At 41.8% G+C, this 15,968-nt stretch overlaps 1 protein-coding gene across 5 annotated transcripts in view; it reads right to left on the reverse strand.

The window, feature by feature from the left end:
• The window catches only part of FAT3 (FAT atypical cadherin 3), a 672,953-nt gene that overhangs the window by 352,520 nt on the left and 304,465 nt on the right, over positions 1-15,968 (reverse strand). For all 5 annotated transcript variants that reach the window (XM_058687506.1, XM_058687503.1, XM_058687504.1 and 2 more), the window contains exon 3: positions 10,620-10,934. In XM_058687506.1, the coding sequence (XP_058543489.1) occupies positions 10,620-10,934 (315 nt within the window). The remainder of the gene's footprint in view (positions 1-10,619; positions 10,935-15,968) is intronic.

The following is a 15,968-nucleotide window of genomic DNA, read 5'->3' on the forward strand; positions in this document are numbered from 1 at the left end:
GAGCAAGACTGATGAGCTCCTGACTCACCACTGGGACACCAGGTGCCAGTCAACAGTAGCTTCCAGGTGGCCTCACAGGCCCTGAGGAGCATGACAGCACCACCGGAGGATGATCTCCCAGAAGACCTGGAAGTTTTTAGAGTGATGTGATGTCACACCAGTCCCTCATCAAAACCCTCATCCTGGGGCGCCTGGGTGGCTCAGTCGGTTAAGCGTCCGACTTCGGCTCAGGTCATGATCTCTCAGTCCGTGAGTTTGAGCCCCGCATCGGGCTCTGTGCTGACGGCTCGGAGCCTGGAGCCTGCTTCAGATTCTGTGTCTCCCTCTCTCTCTCTCTCCCTCCCCCGCTCAAGCTCTGTCTCTCTCTGTCTCAAAAATAAACATTAAAAAAAAAAATCCTCATCCCATTTAGAATCACCAAATAAATAAACTTAACTAGATCACAACCGCAAAACAAACCAAAAACGGACTGTCTGACTAAAGTCAGGCTTGACTAGTGTAAAAATTGCTAATAGTGTTAACATCTGGTCTAGTAAGCAGGGCGCTGCAGGGCGCTGCACTGGGGATCAGGGACCCTTGGCTCTGCCCACCACCCTCACCCCCTGAGGAGAGCTCAATCTTCCCATCTGTTCCCCAAGACGGCACCTTGCAGCAGTTTGTAGCAGTTTGCTACGGGTGCTGTAACAAAGAACCACAAGCTACAGCGGTGGAAGCTAGAAGTCCAAACTTAGGGCCCAGGCAGGATCATGCTCCCTCTGAAGTCTCTGGGGGCAGGGGATCCTTCCTTGCCTTTTGCTAGGTTCCAGCGGTTGCTGGCAATCCTTGGCATTACCTGGTTTGTGGCAGTATGATGCCAACGTCTCCATCTTCACAATGTCTCCCTGTGTTTGTGTCTCTGTGTCCGGATTTTCCTCTCCCAATAAGGATCCTGGGTACTGAATTAGGATCCACCCTAATTCAGTGTGACCAAATTTTAAGTTAATTATATCTGCCCAGACCGTCTTTCCAAATAAAATCATATTCATAAACACAGGGGAATTAGGATTTCAACATCTTGTGTGTGTGGGGGGGGGGGGGTGGGGACACAATTCAACCCGTAATACACCTGTTTTTACAGTGTGCGTACAATCATCTGAAAGACTTCCCTCGCCCCCAAGGTTCTAGGGTCATTAAAGTGTTTCTTGAATTTGCTCCCATTTTTTCAAATTACATAGCCTTTGTCTTTAGCATTATGGATCATTAATCAGACAAAACCTTGTGCGCTGACCAGCTGGGTGACCCTGGCAAGTTGCCCAGGAGTCCGGAGCCCCAGTTTCTTTCCAGGATTGTGGCGGAAGCTACAAACACAGCATGTCTGGGGGCACAGAGCAGACCTCTGCCCTGGGTGAAGGTTCCTCTTCCTACACCATCCCATCATACCTGGGAGAGAGAGGCACATGCCCAAGGAGTAGTATCCAAGAGTCTCCCACACAGTGGTGGGGAAGAATGCAGAGAAGCAAAGAGTGGTTTCAATTAAAATTCACTGTTTCTCTCAGAACAGAAGAAAGTAATAAACCAATGCTGTAAATTAGTGCTGTGGAATTAATGCCCAGATAGAAGAAATAAAAGAGAAATTTATGACCTTAATCAATCTCTTTTTTTAATACATATATATACAACTCTATCATCTGCTTTATTTACTCCCTCCCAAATAATCCCCTGTAATTTTCAGTGCAGCTATGCGAACAGCTGAGCCCCAGGGGCAGGCTGGATATCTAGGAGTCCCACCTCTCCTCCCTGCCCCTTGCCCCACTCCTCCTCCGCACCCCTCCTCCGTGGGTTAGCAGGACAGGGGAGCAGCCTGGAAGACTGAGCAACACTACCAGCCACACTGAATGACCAGCACCCTGCCCCCTGGGGGTGGGGGGCACCTCTGAGCCACCTACACAGCTGGTGGGTCCCCAACCAGGCAGTGGCATCATCCTCTTCCCTCCAGGTCTGCCTGCTCAAGCCTCTCACCCTTTTACCAAATTTCCCCATCCCTCACTGTCATTAGGTTTTATGAAGTCCTTTTCCCAAGTAACAGTTGCATTAACTCAAAGATGTGAATGTCCTAAGTGGGAAAAAATGCATACTGTTGCCCAAGTAGCAATACCGTCCATTGAAACTTGACTTAATTTGGGGGGAGGTGGAGGTCAAAGATTTCCTTCTTTATTACTGATGGGGGCACCAGTTCCTATTTAGCTAAGTCTTTCCAATCCTATGATGTATCCAAAGATGGTGATCTGGGATACTGGTCTGAGTCCCCACAAATGTACCAGTTTTGGGGGGCTTGTGAATGAACACTGCATACTTACGAGGGATGCCAGACACCTCTAAAAGCCCTAATCTACACACATGACTACAGAATCCTCAACGGAAGTCTAAAGGTTTTTGTTTTTTTTTCTTTCTTTTCTTTTTCATCCACCTTTATTCCAGGGAAGGAACTATCCCCATATTTATCCATCTGAAGGTTGACATTAAGCAGAAACAGGATTTGGAGCTGTTTAAGCATTTCAAGGGAATAAACCCTGGAACCCTCAAAATAATCTCTTCATGCTGTCTTCTGAAGAATGCTGTTCAAAACTGACTCTGATGACAATTTTGTTTCAGTCAAATCCTCTCCAAAGACTTAGAGGAGAGAAAAGGATAACTTTATCCACATTCATTCTGTTTGAAGTTTTGTTATTGTTTTGTTCTTCTTTTTCTAATGGAGTTGATTTCAAATATTCAGAGCCTTTAAGACACAAAGAACCTGGAGTCAGAGGCAAGTAAGAGGCAGCTTTCGATTTTTCCCATATTTACATTACTTCATTTTACTATTTATGAGATATATGTATGTGTATATATATATATACACATATATAGGTATGTATATATATATATACAGGTCTATATAGAGGTATATAGGTATAGGTATAGATGTACACACTATTTTTTTAACCAGTCATTCATTTTGTACAGGATGCTTTGGTAAGGGTCACATGGAGAAGAGTCCTGCAAAATATTCTGCATTCATTCAGTGGTTCTCAAAGAGGGCAATTTTACTCCAAGGAGACATTCAACAATGCCAGGAGGTATTTTGACTGTCACAGCTATTGTCCTGCTCAGTCATGCATAGGGCAGCCCAGACCACAAGAGACTAGTCCAGTCCAAAATGTTGACAGTATTGAGGTTGAGAAACTCTGAAATTAGCACTTACACTCACAGCCAAGCATGCAAACAAAATCAAGCCAGAGGAAGGAGAGGCAGAGTCCACAACAGGAAAGAACATATTCTCCGGTGCGATGGCCAGCCCTGACCAAGCCCTCTGCACCCTCAGAACCCCCACCCCGACCCTTCAGCCCACAGTGGTGAGTTGATCAAAATGGGAAACCCACAGCCTCCCAGGGAACATAATGACAGTGCAGAAAAGTTCCCTTTGTCCTTGTTCATTTGGAGCACATTCACAGGGATGCAAAGGTCACCGCTGAATTTAAATAACCCCCTGTGATAAATCTGCATGAGCCCGATTTGTTCTACTGGACTTGTTGGATTAAATGAACACAATTTAATGTTCTATAGGACAAGGCCTCCTTTCATGGCTGAAAGAAGGAGCGAGGGTGATTTACAGTTTCATACATACTCATTCGCTACATTATCTGCTTTGTGCCTGTACTTGTGAATATCAGCTCCTCATCTAGAGGCCATTTCTACCCATTCAGAAGAATTTAGTTTTCCATTAGGAAGGAATAAGGAATAAGAGATGGCAACAAGAGATTTTTACACTGTTCACTCTGAAGAAAAGGCACTAATATTTGTACCCTTGTCCCTCACCTTCTGTGATTTTTCTTTTTAGTCCCTGGTTTTGTACATAAAGCAAGGGTCCTGCTTTCCAGGAAAAGGTAGCTTTGTAAGCAGATTACCACCAATCAGGGCTGTGTATAAACGTAAGGATTGGGTTACTTAAGACAATAAATTATTTCTGAGTACCACTATTTTAGGAACTAACAACATACTAACATCAAATGTTTGTTTATTCATTAAAGTAGGTCTGACTTCCACTTAGTAACAACTGCTGCTTGCATTCTGTATATTTGGAAAAAATACAAGTGTATCCAGACATTATACAACCCAGATTTTCATTAACCATAAGTCTTAGGAATCAGTGATGTTTTCCCCATGGATGATTAAAAAGACTGGATTTTCATTTATCTCCACTTCATAAAACACAAGGGATAAGCAAGGCTATGGGAGTTGATTTTGGGGGTGCGTAAAGAGAGCACTTTGGATTCATAGTCACACCTCAAAACTCCAGCACTATGAGGCAAGAGTGTATGGATAAATTACAAGATGGGCTCCCTTGTCCTCAGCTGTATGTCTCAGCACTGTGTTACCGCTCTTTTTGTTTCTTTTGGGATACTAAAGACTAGAGTCCTGCTAACCAGGCTCTCCAGGGAATGAACATCAGCCTCACCCGGGGAACTTGTTGGAAATGCAAGTTATCAGGCTCCACCTCAGGAATCTGCAGCCTAACAAGACTGCCAGATGATTATTATCAAGCCGAAGTGTGGTCTAGACTTTTCCCTCTATTATCCTTCCTGCTTACTTACCCACCATGTCTTACTACCATATGCCAAAAGGCAGGCTGATAAATTTGAGGTTGACGAAAAAACGGAGGACATCCAGTATTTTAATAAGCTACCCCTCCCATTTTAATAGGAGAAAAATGTCTAGATCCAAAGATACCGATGGATGAAAGTAGAATTTGAGGTATTCCTATAGCAGACACACTTTTGAAGAGGAGCTCTTCCTCTCCACCCACCTGGTGGGTGCCCTGGTACCTATGTGTAGGTATGTGTACCTACACATAAAGTGCATTTCGGTCAGGTTTATCCCAAGATGCTCAAAATGAAATCAGAGTTCCGCTCCATCACCACTGAAACACAGGTGGCGATGCCAGTGATCAAAGCACGGGTCAAAAGGAGACAGACATCACAAGCACAAGAGGGAATTCAGAAAGCCAATGCCTTGGATAATCAACCAGCAGAAGATCTGGAGGAAGCAAGGATCATTTTCAGACACAGGCTCACAGCAGCATATCCTAATCCTGGATGCATGTTTAACAGAGGCAAAGGAAGACAATGAAGGGGTCTTTCTTATGTATGTTTTTTCCCCTCTAAAAGTATTATTTTAAGTCAGTCCCTCAAAGGAAAGATACACAACCCAAGGTTTTTAAAAATCCAAGTATCACCAAACTAAAAACCAGAAGAGATACACGTGTTTGTTACTTCTAATATCTTAGACACTCCAGACATTTATGAGTTTTTCAAAAATCTTTTTCTAATGGTTTAATGCCTCTCAAGCCAGCTCAAGAAGCAGCAGATGGGCTCTCAAGGTCAGCTTAACTTGTTTATATTCCCTTGGTAGTTTTCTGGCTTCTCTCTCTGCAGGTGGACCAATTCTTCAGGGCTCACTTCAGGTCTGCGAAGTCCTTGCTCCAGGCCCCCTCTGACATGGTACCCTATTCACACCTTATATTCCACGGAGTCTGACCCTTTATTTCTTACAAACTGCCTTATATTCTTGCTAAAGTACATAGTAGGTGTGACGGTCCTGTTTTTCCCATAAGAATAAAATCTCTGAGAAACTATCTTATGCTTCTGTTATATCTCCCATCCTGCAACACCTAGGGTCAATAGAGGGGCGCCTGGGTGGCTCAGTCGGTTAAGTGACTTCAGCTCAGGTCATGATCTCACAGTTCATGAGTTCAAGCCCTGGATCAGGCTCTGTGCTGACAGCTCAGAGCCTGGAGCCTGCTTTAGATTCTGTGTCTCCCTCTCTCTCTGCCCCTCCCCCACTTGCGTGCTCTTTCTCTCGCTCTCTCTCTCAAAAGTGAATAAACATTGGGGCGCCTGGGTGGCTCAGTTGGTTAAGTGTCCGACGTCAGCTCAGGTCACAATCTCGTGGTCCGTGAGTTCGAGCCCCGCGTCGGGCTCTGGGCTGATGGCTTGGAGCCTGGAGCCTGCTTCCGATTCTGGGTCTCCCTCTCTCTCTGCCCCTCCCCCGTTCATGCTCTGTCTTTCTCTGTCTCAAAAATAAATAAAACGTTAAAAAAAATTTTTTTTTAAAAGTGAATAAACATTAAAAAAACTGTGGGGGTGCCTGGGTGGCTCAGTCGGTTAAGCAGCCGACTTCAGCTCAGGTCGTGATCTCGCGGTCCGTGAGTTCATGCCCCACATCCGGCTCTGTGCTGACAGCTCAGAGCCTGGAGCCTGTTTCAGATTCTGTGTCTCCCTCTCTCTCTCTGACCCTCCCCTGTTCATGCTCTGTCTCTCTCTGTCTCAAAAATAAATAAACGTTAAAAAAATTTAAAAAAAAACTGTGAAAAATGGGATGCCTGGGTGGTTCAGTTGGTTAAGCATTTGATTTCAGCTCAGGTCGTGATCTCGCGGTCCGTGAGTTTGAGCCCCATGTTGGGCTCTGTGCTGACAGCTCTGAGCCTGGAGCCTGTTTTGGATTCTGTGTCTCCCTCTCTCTCTGCTCCTCCCCACTGACGTTCTATCTCTCTCTGTCTCTCAAAAATAAATAAATTAAAATTTTTTTAAAAAGTGACTTTGTATTAGGAAGTAAATACGTTAAAAAAAAACTGAAATAAAACAGCAGCAGCAGTAGACAATAATACACTTTAATAAACATGAATGGAAGGTTCCAGTGCTACACACCACGTAGTAAGGAAAAACACCGCTGCCTTTCAAGTATGCCTTCCTCAAAATCCAGTGGAGCTGTAAAGCAGTATGTGTGCAACTTACACAAACTTTATTCTAGTGGGGAATACAGGATGATTATTAACAGTAACAATAACAACTAACATCTACTGAGTGCTCTACTAAATGCTGGCATGAATGGTTTCCATACTATAGATACAACTAAAGTAAACATTGTAAAACCATAGAGGAACTTCTCACACCTGTTTCCCAATTGAGCCTGGAAGATTAGTCAATGGCCAGCCTGGATTTTTTTTTTTTTTTACAAGGGTTGGAAGGAAGCATTTGAGTTCCTACTTGCCCAAAGAGGCAAGGGAACAACAGCCTGATGGGTGGGTCTCCCGCTCAGAACATGTTGGTAGGGCTCCAGCTACTAGATAAGGCATACATATACAAGGAAGCAGCATTAGATTGAACTCAGTTGCTCAGCCTCGAGTTAATCAAGGGTTTTCTGTACAGCTCAGAAAGGACCTCAGAGTATTACTGCTTTTGTTTCTCCTCTTAAGCCACAGAAATTACTGAAGAAGTTCCACAGACCACTGATTTTTACATGGTTTTAGTATGATAGGGGGGAAAAAAAAGGCTTTTTGGGTTAGAGAACAGTGTTCAACAGAGAAATCTCTCTCCCTTCCTGGGTGGACATCTGTTATCTACTGCAAGCTATGGACCGAAAGTATTGACAGTATCTGCGTGTGCATTAATCATTTAAATCTTATTTATTATGTAGCACATTGACAAAATAAAATGAAACTCTATATAAATTTCAGCTCTGTCACAAAGGAAGGAATAAAAGGTCAGTCTACATCCAGTTGCAAAAATCTAAAGCAAAGATCCTTACTAAATATACTGGAGAAATAACTATCTCTGACAAATGGCTTTAGAAAGACAGGAAGAAATGCTAAAGAATAAAATGTCTCTGTAGCGAGTTTGTTGAGTTGGTTAAAGATTGCTCAGTAGACATAGAAGCTTCACCAGGCTTGCAGTTCTGAGAATCTTAATAGAAATAAGGATAGTAACAACATGACTCTCACAGAGCTCGGTAGTTTACCAGCAACCTTCACACATACCACGACTTTCAGTCTTCACGAGCAAGCTCTATGAAGTAAGCAATGCCAGGGCACCTGGGTGGCTCAGTCGGTTAAGCAGCCAACTTCAGCTCAGGTCATGATCTCGCGGTCCATGAGTTCAAGCCCCGCATCGGGCTCTGTGCTGACAGCTCAGAGCCTGGAACCTGTTTCAGATTCTGTGTCTCCCTCTCTCTCTGACCCTCCCCTGTTCATGCTCTGTCTCTCTCTGTCTCAAAAATAAAATAAAAAATGTTTAAAAAAAAAAAAGGCGAAAAAATGAAGTAAGCAATGCCATTTTCCTTTTACAGATAAGAACCAGAGATCCAGGGAGAGTAAACAGTGCGTCTGTAATCAGAGTTAAGGAGGACTGGATGGGGTACCACCTTCTTTGCAGAGTTTCAATGTTCCAGGCACTGGGATAAGCACTTCACAGAGGATTCCTGGTAACAATCCTTTCTTACTGAAAACTGAAGTTCAGAGAGGTTCCATAATTTTCCCAAGTTCACAAAAGCTGGTGAGGTCAGGAGTGTCTGATTTGGTTTGTTTCCCCTGCTGTGGTTGATGGTGTTTCCCAGCTAGCGAATGCAGCACCACAATTTAAAAACCAGGACTTCTACTCCCGAATGCTACCTCCTCCATGAAGCACTCCCTGACCATCACTCTTGCCAACACCGTGTTGAGTGAAATTCCTCCAACATAATCAATTATTGTACTCCTTCACTATATAGTAAATATTTGTTATTTTTTCAATTTTTTACATCTTTGGGTCCTGGAAAGGCTTGGACCATATCCTAAGTTTATATCTCTAGTTATTAGACTATATTTGGAGACTAGAAGACACCATAAATGTTTGGTGGATGAAGAAGTAACAAAATCCAGTATTTTCTTATCATGTGTTTGAGAATTACAAAGTAATGCTACAGATTTAAACAATTAGACGTTAGTCTAAAATGTCATTCCTGGCACAAAATTTTTTTTTAATCTATGGCAGGGACAGATAAATTATAAATATGATAAAGGGCCTTCTTACACATTATAGGTTAAACTGTGATAATACAGGGGTTTCTGACAATTCATGTAAACTTCTAAAAGCTGCACAGAAGACAACTTTAGTTACATAAGTCTATATGCTCTTCTCCATATATAATGTGGCCTATGTTCTTCACATCCAACCCACATTCTTCCCTGTGACTTTATTCTAGAATATTTTTAGCAGTAAGTGGAGGAGAACAGTTGAATCCTCCCTTCTACCGTGTCTTTTAACCTATCAAAAAGAGGGTGGTCACTCACCATGAGGGACTCAAGTAGCAATGGAATCAGAGGGAAGACAGAATGTGACTGGGGGTGTTTCAGATTCCACAGGGGTTGTGAATTGTGAAGATTTCTGTGTCAACATGTTTACTGTCACACCTTGTCAATGTGCTCACTCTCTCTTGACCTTCTAAAGTATCTGCATTCACTTCTCTGTCAACACACTCCACACAGCCCTTACCTACAGTGAGAAAGTGAGTCAGGAGAAGCTTCCCAGCACAGCTCAGGGGTCCCTCAGATGCCCAGGCAGTTTCCCCTACTTAACATGGCTCATAAAGGTTGGACTAGCCTCTGGGTCTTCTCTTTCAAGTTCCAGTGGACTTCAATCAGACACAGATAGCTGATGACCACTCTTGGTCTAATAATGAAATGCAGGTCAAACAGTGACTCAACACCATTAGAACGCGAGGCTCTGCCTAATGAGAGGACCGACCCACTCATAATTAGAGAAAATCAATTATTTCCAAGAAACTTGGCATTCTCTCCAAATTATGTTCATGGGAAGCTGACATTTATAAAATGCATGGGGTCAGCTGTATGTTCCTACTTGAACGAACAGAAGCAGGAGAAATAACCATCAGCTCCATCAGTGGTTTGTTAGGAACGCTGAGTATGTCCATCCACACCGGCAAACATCAATTAGCCTAACTTATGACCACTGTCAATGCACTTGCCCAGCATGAGGCAGTAATAGCACCTGCTTTACAATCTTCTAAGTTTCAGTTAACTCAAACTCTACCCATCACAACTCTCACCGAGTGTTTGACTCTCCCGCTCAGATCTCAACAAGGCAAATCACAAGAGAAACAAGGAACGTCTGAGACCTTTCCGGTATATGTACTTGTCTCAGAATGCACACACCTGCCCCTTCTGAGCCTTAGCCAACAAACTAAGTTGTCAGTACAATTTTTAAATCAAAAGACCTGAAAATTTAAAGGTGGTACATTTTATGTAAAGATTGAAACGCTGGAAGTTTTTCTAAACTTTGATACTTCACTCTTGAGTAGTCTAGGAATTGCAAAAAATCTGGGGCTTAAATTTACAGCAAGCTAGGTCCAACAAAAAAGAAGTTCTTAGAAGTAGAGGTGTCACAAGGCCAGCTTACCCACAGAACCCAGCATGGGCCACATAATCTCCCAAGAAGGACAAAGGGGGCAATTGGTCTACTGAGTGGCCTGGGAACTCCTTTTTATTATTATGAGTAAAGCAAATCTAAAGCTTTATGTGAAAGCCTCTAATTTCCATTAGATCACTTCTCCTTGGTATCAGCTAAAGTTAACACATACCAGCCAGAACATACCAAGTAGAATGCACACCTTTTCAGAAACTACCTCCAGAAAAAAAAGAGAATGTTGTTCTCCACACAATAAAATAAGTTAAGGGGAAAAATAAAATAATATAAATAAGCAAGTGTCAGGCTGATGGATTTAAAAGTTGGACAACCAATGAGAAAAAAGTCAGATGAGCATTTCCTTACCTGTTTTGGTATTGATGGCAAAAAAATTCTGGGGATTCCCACTTGTAATCCTGTATGTCAGTTTCTCGTTGGAACTGGAGTCTGGATCCTCAGCTTGGATCTGAATGACAGATACATCCTTTGGAGAATTTTCCATGACAACAGGATAATAGATAGGTTCTGAGGTCAGTGGGGCATTGTCATTCACATCTTCAATTTCAATGTAGACCTCAATGGTGGAATAAAGTGGAACCACGCCCCGATCTGTGGCATACACGGTCAGCCAGTATGACCCTGTTGTCTCTCGATCAAGAATGTCTGCTGTAGAGATGACTCCTAAAAGAAAGTAGAGAGAATAAGACTGCTACAGTAAACTGGAAGAGATGAAGTAAACTGTCCCAAATTTAGGGGCGGGGGGAGGAGGTAGTAAGTAATCTTGGCATACAAAAAAAAAAGTCCTTAACACAAGATTCAATTAAGATGTTTTCTTTACAGAAGAAAATTAGTTTCCACAAAACCTTATTAAGTAAATAGCTCCTCTTCCATTTGAAAAGTCTAATTACATTCACAAATACTTTATTTGAATTTGGGGGAATAGATGTATCTCAATGCACATGCAAAGACACACACAAAGAAGACAATAGGGGGCAATGGGAAGGGAGGAGGCCAGAGGTCAGAACACTTCCCGTGATGCATGGGAAATCAGGGCAATATCAGGTCAGTATCTCCATTTGACCTGATACTGAGTTTATTTTCCATGCAAGGGAAAGCTCTCCCAGGGTAAATTATTTTATCTGTTCGTTCACAAAAATGAAAAAGACCTTTCAAATGTTCTTTTGCCAGTAAGGATGGAAAATATTTTGCATGCAAAGATATAAGCCTCCTTCACACGGTTTCCCTGAAAACCAAATGTCACAGTTATTCCAAAAGAATGAGAGAAGAAGCCATATGAGCACACTTTCTGAATGATCTTTACCCCCTCAAGAACTCTACAGAGGGTGCTAAATAAATTCTGAGCTACTCTGAGAGATACTCATGGACAATCATTTTAAATTAGAAGCAGAAAAATGCCCGATCTGCTCCCTTCACCTTTCCCATTTCATGGTGGAAACAAGTGCCAACCAGGAAATCAGATGTCTGCCAGAAAAGCTGGAGAGAAAACACAGTGCTCTTGAATATCTTCACAGCCCTCACTCAAATCACCAGGCTACAGAAACTTAATAGAGGAGTGCCTAAGCATTTTCACTGTGGTGGGAAAACTTGGGCTTGGCTTATAAAATCTCTAACAGCAGTCAGGATACTTGTGGAAGGCATGCAATTCATGTAAATCCTTATACCCAAAAAGAAAGCCATGGAAAAAGTCAAGAAATCGTTCTCTAATCTCTAATAGATCTGAATCCTCTGTCCTCTGTATTCTCATCAAAGTTCAGACTATGTGTATTAGGCACATAGTTTGACCTACAGACCCTACGTAAGCAAAACGCCAAGTACGGCAATTGGAAGAGAGGAGGGAATCTGTCCAGAAACAGTGGGGCTGGAATTCTCAAAGTTGCCCAAAACTCAGAATAACTAAACTATTCAAAAGGAGAGAACCTAACTGATGGTGAAGATTCAGCTCCAAAGTTATCCAGCTAAGAACCCTGCATACTGTTATGCAACAGGACAAAAGATAATCTTTTTTTTTTTTTTTAAGATTTTATTGTTAAGTAATCTCTACATCCACCATGGAATTCGAATTTACAACTCCAAGATCAAGAGTTACACGCTCTCTCAACTGAGCCAGCCAGGCACCCCAGTACTAGATAATCTTAAATATTCTCAATGGAAATATATAAGACAATATGGGTTCCTTATAGATTCATGGGTGTTATCTCAATGTCAAAATAGAAATGCCAGTATGGCATTAGGAGGACAGATAGCAGATAACAGGGTAGGGAGAAAAGCAGGAAGAGTAAAACACAATGAGTATAAACATAATGCTATGTGTCCATTGACTAAATGAGTGACAGGCAGCCTTATAAAAGGGGCTGAGACAGTGTAGAACGTCAACATGACATTAAGGTCCAGAGAGGCTACAGGGCCGGAGACTGGGTCAGACATGAGCACCTCTATAAGGCTCAGGCCTACCACAGACACCGTGGCCAGCTTTCTGGAACACTCACAGCAGTCAGAGCCACGAGACACTGTGCAGACGTGGGTTTCACTGGCACCCAGGGGGATTAGAGCTTTTCAAGTCAGAGGATGGTCAGGTGACAAGAAAGCAAGCAGTCTCTGGAATGGAGACAAAGAGTAGGCTGGCAGGACCTGGGATGCAGGACATGGGTTGCAAAGAATGCTCTAAAGATGCATGGGAAGCATGGGAAGCACTGAGAAGCTGGGCATGAGATCTGTCAACTCAATTCATAAGCATCTACCAGACCCTGTGCTGGATACTGGAAGAACAGTGATAACTGAGAGAAGATCTCTGTCTTCAGAGCACTCATAATTTTGCTGAGAAGACAGATCTCTGATGAGGAGATATGCTCTAAGGGGAAAATTGCACAGCCAACAGCCAGGAGGACTCTGTCTTCTCTGGTTTTGTACTGGTTTGGACTGATATACTAGGAAGGGCAAAAAACCTAGCACCAGAAGAGGGTAGGAGGCAAGTGAAATAGCATTTACTGAGCATTTATAATGTGCTGTGAAGCTTGCAACACAGCTTCTCTGTAATATGAGCTTTATAATTGTCTTCTATGGATGGGTCAGGAAGTCTCAAGTGTGAGTAGGTAACTTGTGCAAGGTTGAAGGGCTAATTGTAGAACTCAGGTCTGTTTGTTTCAAATGCTCTAATTTCAAATCCAGACTCCTGGATTTACTGTTTTGTAAATCTACCTGTTTGGTAGAGTACTACCTGTTTGGCCATGGACAAGGTGTTTAAACCAAGGAAGTCTAGCTTAATCATGTAATCATGATTACATGTAACCAGTGATCATGTAATTAAATGTATGTCAAGAAACCGGCAAAATACTTGTAGCACAGTAGATGCTGAGAATATGTTATGTAAATGTGAATCAAAAGCAGTACTGGAAGCCTTATAAACAGTAACCACATTCAAAAGCAAGGGACAATGTTGAGAGGAGAGACTTCTGGCATGGACTGTTGTCTTAGATATTTCTCTCTTCTCTGTTCATGTGGCATTCTTTCATAGTCTTTGTGACTTGCCCATGACATACCTTTTTGTGAAAATAACTGGCCTATTTGGGAAATAGTAAAATAAGACCACTAAAAAGAGAACACAACACAACAAAATCAAAGAAGTTGGGTCAGTTTTGTTTGTATCTTGGCTGACTACCTACCACGCATGCACTCAAACACTCACATGCACGTATAAGCACATGCACACGCGCGCGGGCGGGCGCGCGCACACACACACACACACACACACACACACACACACACAGACCTGCTTTGTGATCTCTGGAAGTCACTTAATTCCCTTTTCTAGCACCTGTCAAACTGGAAGATAGTATATCACAGGCTTTGGACATTAAATGGTTTTGAGGGGCGCCTGGGTGGCTCAATTGGTTAAGCGTGCGACTCTTGATTTTGGCTCAGGTCATGATCTCACAGTTCATGTGACTGAGCCTCACGGAAGGCTGTGCACTGACAGCCAGAGCCTGCTTGGGATTCTTTCTCCCTGTCTCTCTGCCCCTTCCTTGCTCAAACATGCTATCTCTCTCAAAAATAAATAACCATTAAAAAATATTTTACAAAATGATTTTGATAAGTCCTTGGATGAAAGACATCCACTAATGCCAATTAAAATATGAGTGGAACTTTACTTCATTTTTTTAATAAAGGATCAGATATAAAGGATCAGATATATCCTCTAGAAATTAGAATTCTTTCCGATTAAAATACAATATTTACAGCTATATTTAGTCACTAACTAGAAGTGGGGATGAGTATCTTGGAACTTAAATGTTCAGAGATCAGGCCAATGCTCTAAAATTTTGAGGAAAAAATGACAAGAATGATCCTGAAATGTGTTAATCATTATTCTCAGATTCATCCAAGGCTCCACATTAATCTAATACAACAAATGCCCAGTGACAGCATTTTCTTGCTTTCTATTATGTTCTCATAGCTAATTATGACATGGTCAGAACTAAAAAATGTAAGCCCACATGACCTTTCCTATTAAGCAAAAACTCACTTTTGAGATTGCCCAAAGATCACCAAAACCATGTAATGAGCCCTTAGTTTTGTGATAACCACCATGCATTAATTTATTAAAACTGAGGTATAACTGACAAATAATAAAGTATTCCATTGTATGAGTATACCAAGATTCGTTTCAATCATTGACTTATTGATGGGCATTTCGGTTGCTTTCAGTTTTTAGATACTACAAATAAAACTGCTAAGAACATTCCTATGCAAGCTTTATGTGCAAGTACTTCACTAGCAGTAAATATGGAACATAGCAGCTGTTATACATTCTCACTTTTGGCATATTTTGCATGGTAAGTTTCCTTAAGTTCTGACATTCCAGTGCTATGCAGTGGTGGCTTGTAATTTTAATTTGCATCCTCCTGCTGATATTGAGCATCTTTAAAAGTGCTTCTTTTCTTTTTTTTTTTTTAACATTTATTTTACTTTTGAGAGACAGAGAAAGACAGAGCATGGGTGGGGGAGGGGCAGTGAGAAGGGGGACACAGAATCTGAGGCAGGTTTCCAGCTCTGAGCTGTCAGCACAGAGCCTGACGCTGGGCTCAAACCCACGGACCGCAAGATCATGACCTGAGCAGAAGTTGGACTCTTAACCGACTGAGCCACCCAGGCACCCCTCCCTAAAAGTGATTATTTTCAATGTGTATGTCTTGTTTGGATAAATGTTCAGATTGTTTATCCATTTTTTAGATTAGGGTGTTTGTTTTCTTATTACTGAGATTTAAGAGTCCTTTATATGTGGCTAAAAGTGTTTTATCAGATATGTGATATTCAAATATTTTCCTCCAGGCTGCTGCTTATCTTTTCATTCTCTTAATAATAGCTTTTGAAGCACAGAAAATTTTAATTTTAATGATATCCAATCAAAAATTTTTTTCTTTTATAGATCATGCTTTTGGTGCATCTAAGAAATCATCTAAGAGGTCATAAAGATTTTCTCCTACATTTTCTTCTGTAATTTAATAGTCCTAGGTTTTATATCTATGCTCAATTTTGAGTTAATGTTTATATATGGTGCAATATATGGGTCTAAGTTCTTTTTTTTCTTTTAATGTATGTAGATATTCATGGTTCCAGCCATATTTATTGAAAAGATGATCTTTCCTCCACTGAATTGCCTTTGCATCTTTGTCAAAAATCAATTGATCATGTATATAT

This window comes from Neofelis nebulosa, chromosome 10 (genome assembly GCF_028018385.1).
Source record: "Neofelis nebulosa isolate mNeoNeb1 chromosome 10, mNeoNeb1.pri, whole genome shotgun sequence".
NCBI lineage: Eukaryota > Metazoa > Chordata > Mammalia > Carnivora > Felidae > Neofelis > Neofelis nebulosa.